General features: G+C 42.6%; 1 protein-coding gene across 1 annotated transcript in view; it reads left to right on the forward strand.

Annotated features, from left to right (window-relative positions):
* Nucleotides 1–7,630, forward strand: part of prok2 (prokineticin 2) — a 29,074-nt gene extending 21,444 nt beyond the window's left edge. Inside the window, exon 4 of the mRNA XM_078413759.1 lies at nt 7,532–7,630. Coding sequence (XP_078269885.1) covers nt 7,532–7,630 — 99 coding nt within the window. The remainder of the gene's footprint in view (nt 1–7,531) is intronic.
* Nucleotides 7,631–7,902: the final 272 nt, after the last annotated feature.

Below are 7,902 nucleotides of genomic sequence, written 5' to 3' on the forward strand. Positions count from 1 at the left end.
GGGTCTCCGGCGCTGTGAGGCAGCAACTCTACCACTGAGCCACTGTACCACCCCACTTTAGCAGGTTTGTGCACCATTCAGTGTAACTCTCTCTCTCTCAAGTGGCATATGTCACTCCGAAGCTTGGCATGACTACATTTATTTGGCTGCCATTATTTGGCTGAATTTCATAAGGAGCTGCTGAAAAGGACCGACGCAGCACAAAGCAAAACAGAGTTGGGGGCAGAAAATGGCAGCGATTACAATCCAACTGACACCTCCCTAGCCCATTTTTCCCAAAATGTTACTCATCCATTCTCCATGCATCTGCTGCTTGTGACAGCAAGCTTTTGAACACATTTTACTTTCCATGGCAGCAAAGCTTTTCAGTAGGAGTTAGCAGTTTGTGTGGGTTCAGAGACAACACATCAAAAGAACATTATGTACATTTGGTGAGATAAACAGTTAAAATTCATTTTGAGTCATCAGCTACGAATAATGATGCAATTTTGTCAAAGCTTGGTGGACATGGTCGACCCTGCTAAACACCTGGTCAGTACTCTGTTCTGTTCAGGAGTTTAACATTTAAAAAGCCATCACAGATGCCTGCCATGCAGGCTTTTTTTTAGAAGCTCAGCTTTGTCAACTGTTAGTCCAAATCAAATGTGAAGTTTTGATCTCCACTCCCTTAGAAATACTATTCTCCAAAATATGAAATATTCATCATATTTACGTGGAGAATTGAAAAAATAAAACATTACGCGTTTCGATGTGGTAAAAATTTCAGTCAAGATAAAATTTCTCACCCCAGCACGGTTGCGTGGCAGTAGAGTTGCTGCCTTACAGCGCTTACAGCGCCAGAGACCCGGGTTCAATCCCGACTACGGGTGCTGTCTGTACGGAGTTTGTACGTTCTTCCCATGACCGCGTGGGATTTCTCTGAGATCTTCGGTTTCCTCCCACACTCCAAAGGCACACAGGCTGGTAATTGGCTTGGTATAAATGAAAATTGTCCCTAGTGTGTGTAGGATAATGTTGATGTGCGGCGATCGCTGGTCAGTATGGACTCGGCGGGTCAAAGGGCCTGTTTCCACGCTGTATCTCTAAACTAAACTAAACTAAATAACCAGTAGGTCAATCAAAAAATACAACAGCTTTGACAATGATTTCCTTGCACCCTTTGAAGATGACTTCTAAATGCAACAGAGCTTAGAGAAAGTTACCTTTGAGAAAGTTAGCACATCTCATGTTGTTTCATCTGGGTTTCATCTTGTGCTTATTAATGATTTTAATCAGCTTTGACTGCCCTATCAGCTAAGGCAATAATGAAATTGACTTCACTGTATTCCTTTGTTTTTTCAGATTGAGTGAAGCACATTGCATATCTGCAGGAATATCTTTAATGATGGATTAATGAGAATTATACAGGGAATAAAGCGAGATGCAGAATATTAAGCCTTTCAACTGAATTGAGCTGTTATCAATTAGTTTCGGCATGTGGCGGTACCTGTAGCATCCCCTTCTACCTAACTTAAAAGATTTTTTTCTGAGAAACATAGATGAAAGCTCTTGATCAATAATTAACTACATTACCTTTGCAGCTGAACCAACTTTGCAGTGAAGTTTTTGAACTGCTACATTCGCACTGATAAACTATCAGCTGATTGTTGCTTTGGGTTCAACTTTTAAATAATTTATTTAATGCAACAGCAGTAGGAAAAGAAATATGAGATTCTTCAAATCAAATTAAACCACCTCCTATTAAGTTATTGAGAGGCGCTACTGATTCAGTAGAATGGTGCCCATCCACTCTCTCCCCAAGTAATAATGTGGGGATCACAATCCTCGATTAACCTTGTTGCATTAATCATAATTCAGGCAACACCACAACTTCAAGCGGTCCATTTGTTATAATCACTTTTGCATCCTGCACTTACTGTACTGTTGTCTATCTGAGTGTAGAGGCAGGGTTCTAACTTACCAAATAGTGAAAGGCCTGGATAGATTACCGAATCGTGAAAGGCCTGGATAAGTGAATGTGGAGAGGATGTGTCCACTAGTGGGAGAGTCTAGGACCAGAGGCCACAGCCTCAGAATGAAAGGACATACTTTAAGAAAGGAGATGAGAAGGAATTTATTTTATCAGAGGGTGGTGAATCTGTGGAATTCATTGCCTGCCACAGAAGGCCATGAAAGCCAAATCAGTGGATATTTTTTAGGGCGGAGATTGACAGATTCTTGATTAGTAAGGGTGTCGGGGATTGTGGGGTGAAGGCAAGAAAATGGGGTTGAGAGGGAGAGATTGATCAGACATGATTGAATGGCGAAGTAGACATGATGAGCCTAATTCTGCTCCTAGAACCTATGAACTTATAAGCAGCAGTTAAAGCTGAACAACATCGCTTAAAGTTAGAATGTATCCATTGAACCTATTTCTTGGGTGGAGCAGCTGCAAGCAATATGTAGGAAGTGTAATGGGCATGGAAAACTGCGAAGAGTAAAACAATGTTTGAGAGGACGTGATTCAAAGAACTTACAGACTCCACTTGTCAATGTTAGCAAATGTATCCTCATGTGCCACATCTCACTAAATGTTCCACCAGCATCTAGCACCACTCAACCAACCATACTCCCCTCACCCATCATAACATCATAAGTTCTAGCAGCAGAAGCAGGCCATTCGGCCCATCAAGACTACTCTACCCATCAAATCTGTCAATCTCCGTCTTAAATATATTCATTGACTTGGCCTCCACACCCGTCTGTGGCAATGAATTCCACAGATTCACCACTCTCTGACTCAAGAAATTCCTTCTCATCTCCTTTCTCAAGGTCCTTCCTTTTATTTCAGAGGTTATGGCCTCTGGTCCCATATTCGCACACTGTTGGAAGCATCTTCACCAGATGATGCAGGCCTTGCTCCAGAAGATGTCGACAAGGACTTTCACTGGGAAACGCACAGGGAAAAGCTGATCAGGATACACAATTAAATGCTTCATGTATCGGGGCGCTTGCCAGAAAGCCTGTGTTCAGTGTCAAGTGGCATTAAGGAATCCAACAGTAGCTTGTCAAAGGACTTTGCAAAACGTTTGAAGCCCATCTTTTGAACGTGCAGCGTTGGCCAGTTCTGCACAAATCTTGGTGGATCCGGGCCAAGTTGTAATTTCCACTACACCACAAGTAGCAGCTATACAATATTCTGGTGCTGTAATAGAGAAAGCCTAGATCCATGCCAGTTGAGATTATTACCATCATGGCATTGGATTACAGTGCGGATTCAGCGTGACACCAGATCAGAAAATGATCTTCCAAAGGTTTATAACATTTACGAGGGTGTTGCCAGGACTAGACGGTCTGAGCTATAGGGAGAGGTTGAGTAGGCTGGGAATCTATTCCTTGGAGGGCAGAAGGATGAGGGGTGATCTCATAAAGGTGTATAAGATCATGAGAGGTACATGCACAGAGTCTCTTGCCCAGAGTAGGTGAATCGAGGACAAGAGGACACAGGTTTAAGGTGAAGGATGAAAGATTTAATAGGAATCTGAGGGGTAACTTTTTCACACAAAGGGTGGTGTGGAACAAGCTGCCAGAGGAGGTAGTTGAGGCAGGAACTATCGCAATGTTTAAGAAACAGTTAAACAGGTACATGGATAGGACAAGTTTGGAGGGATATGGGCCAAACGAGGGCGGGTCGGACTCGTGTAGCAGGGACATGTTGGCAGGTGTGGGCAAGTTGGGTCAAAGGGCCAGCTTCCATGCTGTATCACTCTATGATTCTATGATTCTATTACAAGGATTCTGGAGCATCACTCCAGGCCGACCCCTATTTCCATGGATTTTGAAACTGTTGCCTCTCTTCCTCAATGTGTCATCACTGCCAGGCTGAGAGTGCCCTTACTCTTACCTGTCAGCCGGCCGACCCAGACCACTATGACTAATGCCAGGAAAATGATGCCCACAACTGGATCCTTTGAGCCCAGAGCTGCTTCAGTTTAGTTCAGTTTAGAGATACAACAGGCCCTTCAGTCCACCAAGTCCGTGTTGACCAGTGATCCCCACACACTAAAGTTATCATACACACACTTTGGATAATTTACAATGTTACCAAGCCAATTGGCCTGGAAACCTGTACGTCTTTGGAATGTGGGAGGAAACCGGATATCCCGGAGAAAACCCACGCACGGAAGAACGTACAAACTCCGTACAGACAGCACCCGTACGTTCTCTCTGTGACCACATGAGTTTTCTCTGTGTGCTCCGGTTTCCTCCCACACTCCAAAAACAGTTTGTAGGCTAATTGACTTCAGTAAAAATTGTAAATTGTCCTTTGTATGTCGTGTGCAATTGTCCTTTGTATGTCGTGATCACTGGTCGGCACGGACTTGATGGGCGGAAGGGCCTGTGTCCATGCAGTATCTCTAAAGTTTAAAGTAAAGTCAAGTCTAAATCCTATCAATCCCATTACCCCCTTTAGTTCTGCAAATTATTCTTTCCATGTACCTGTCTTATCAACTCCCAATTAGGTTTTTGAACCCTGAGAACATGTCTTCTTTAATTATTCTTGAAATGATATTCTGATGAATACATTCAAGAAGTGAGAAAAATCATATCCCATCCACAGGAAGACATATGCTTCCAGCTCACATCTTTAAATATGTTCGATGACTTCAATAGTTACTGGTGGTAAATATAATACTTCCATCTCATTAAATGTGCAAATCTCATCAAATAAGCAAATTTGTGGCTAGTTCTGTGTTTTAGATAATTAAATTAACTTTTTCATTTAATACATGAAAAGTACTCTTAAATCTTAACTGAACCTGCATATGGTTAATGACATCACCTCCCCCCCCCCCCTCCCTCACTTGTATCCACCTATCACTTGCCAGGCTTTGTCCCATCCCCATTTCTCTTCTAGGTTTCTTCCCCCTACTACGTCTTTGTATAGCGTGGAAGCAGGACCATCAACCCAACATGCCCTCACCGACCAATATGTCTCATGTACATAGTCCCACCTGCCTATGTTTGGCCCATATCTATCTAAACCTATCGTATCCATGTACTTATTTAAATGTTTCTTAAATGTTGCGATAGTACCTGCCTCAACTACCTCCTCCAGCGGCTCGTTCCATACACCCACCTCTCTTTGTGTAAAAATTCAGAGATGCCATTGAGTTACTGCAACTCTTTGTATCCTTTTTTATTAACCAGCAACTGCAGTTTTTTATGTCTTACATATGGTAGTTATGCATTCACACTTGAAGGTGAAATGTGACACTTAATGAATGTGTGTTGGCTGTTCCAAGCCAGAGGTTAAAATTAACGACATTGGATACAACCCCTCTTCCATTGGAACCAGAAAAAAATCATCTCTCAGCATTCATATCACATTTAAATATTATCTTTGATTTCTAGTGAACTTTCCCACTTATGTAATCAGCAAAATCTTGAAACATGCTTTTTCTGATCATGCTGCATTCTTTCGCTCATGAGATCAAGTCTTGTTTCTACCAATTGTGGACAATTGCAATTTTCCTCAGAGCTCTCTAAGATTTTTTTTCCCTTTCCTCTTGAAAGTTTATCTTCTGAATACAAAAGCATTTTTGATGTTCTGAGTATCAGCCCGAAGGTTTCAACTGATTCCCTATTCAGAAATGGTATTCAGAGTCTATTCAGAGTCTGAAGAAGGGTCTCGACCTGAAACATCACCCATTCCTTCTCTCCAGAGATGCTGCCTAGCCCGCTGATTTACTCCAGCATTTGTTGTCTACCCTATTCAGAAATATTCATTAATCCGTAAAAATCCCTACAGATCTAGTGAATGAATTATAAAAGTGAGCAGAAATTAATGTGTGGAAAGAAAGGGATGAAGGAATTTCAATTTGAAAAACGAATGTGAGAATCAGCAATGTATATACGTCGGAGAAACACTTCTGAATTTAATCGAGGATAGTTTTGAAGAACACTAGAATAGGGTGGACCCGTTGGGCCCAAAGCTCTCCTGCATTGGTGTAGCACCCTTCCCTCCCCCATTCCTCCCCTCCCCCCCACTCACCCACTCCATCCCCCTCACCCCTCTTTTCTCCCCTCCTTCCTTCCCCCCCCCCTCACCCACTCGGTCCCCCCTCAACCCCCCTTATCCCCCTTCCTCCCCTCACCCCCTCCTCTTAGGGGCTCTCCAGCACTCCCCCTCTCCCCCCCTACACCTCCCCCCCCCCACCAACTCAACAGCTCAGCGGCAACAACAGTTTGATGGCGACGGCCGTTGCTTTGAGCGGGTAGATGGGCACATTCCCCCTCATTGGCCGCCACTCCCATCACACGGGCAGGTCCCGCTCCCGGTTGCCGTCATGGGCACCCCCCCCCCCTTCATTGGCCGCCACTCCCGTCACTCGGGCGGGTCCCATTGTGACGTTGAACGCGGCTGACGGCCAGGGACGGTGGAAGATAGCTTTTTAAATTTAGTTGATTACTTAATTGAATTATTTATTCCTTCTCCTCATTAACAAGTGCCTGGGAAATCTTAAAGTATTCAGGAACAAAGTCAAAACTCACTCAAGATACTAAAAAAATGCTTAACAGAAGAGTTTTATTTTACTCTACTGTAGTAAAATAAGAAGAGTAAAATGTCCAGTATGCTTTATCTGGTCTTGTATTGCTTAGTTAGGAAAATAACTGCAGATGCTGGTACAAATCGAAGGTATCACAAAATGCTGGAGTAACTCAGCAGGTCAGGCAGCATCTTGGAGAGAAGGAATGGGTGATGTTTCGGGTTGAGACGTCTGAAGAAGGGTCTCGACCTGAAAAGTCACCCATTCCTTCTCTCCAAGATGCAGCCTGACTGATTGTATTGCTTGGTGCTGACTTTGATGCCTGAAAATAAGGTAATAAATGATTTCCAACTCAAAGCCCGCATATAACATGATTCTGTTTCACTCACCTACACATGCAAGATGCTTTAGTTTAGTTTACTTTACTTTACTTTACTTTACTTTACTTTACTTTACTTTACTTTACTTTACTTTAGAGATACTGTGCGGAAACAGGCCCTATGTCCACGCCGACTAGCGATCCCACACACTAGGGACAATTTACAATTTTACCAAGCCAATTACCCTACAAACCTGTGCATCTTTGAAAAGTGAGAGGAAACCGGAGCACCCTGGAGAACGTAGGCCATGGGGAGCACGTACAAACTCCATACAGACCGCAGCCGTAGTCAAGATCAAACCCGGGTCTCTAGCACTGTAAGGCAGCAACTCTACCGCTACGCCACCCTGCCACCCTTTACTTTCTGTAACTTATATTCCACATCTCAATAAACACAAAATTGGCTAATCAGAATAAGTACAGAACATGAAAATCCAAGTAGACTTCTCTCATTAAATTATTCTTAATTTAAAGAAACTATGGCCTTGTTAAAATTTAGCTGGAGATACGCTCGATATGATATCCTATCATTATCATTAATAAATAAGTAATTAATGACCCTGAATTGCCTATATTAACAGTGTTTCAACTGTGATTAATTAAACTTTGTTTTGTTTCCTAGGTACCATACTTGGGTAAACGGATGCACAATACCTGCCCTTGTCTGCCGGGCCTGCGCTGTGTGAAATTTGAAGAAAAACAATACAAATGTTCACCGTAGTTGAAAATTGAAGAACTATATTTTTTGGGGAAATGATCCTTGTTAGCCAGATTTGCATAAACAACACCCAATATATAAGAAATCCAAATTGTGTATCTTTATCATATTAATTCGCAAGATTTGATAGTCATCAAATTACAGTGCGGAACCTGACTCTATGGTGATTACAACCATGCCGACCTTTTTGCCTTTCTACACTTATCCCATTTTCCCACATTAGGAATGGATCATCTACGCTTTGCCTACTTAAATATCTGTCTGAACGCTATAAT

This window comes from Rhinoraja longicauda, chromosome 17, assembly GCF_053455715.1.
Source record: "Rhinoraja longicauda isolate Sanriku21f chromosome 17, sRhiLon1.1, whole genome shotgun sequence".
NCBI lineage: Eukaryota > Metazoa > Chordata > Chondrichthyes > Rajiformes > Arhynchobatidae > Rhinoraja > Rhinoraja longicauda.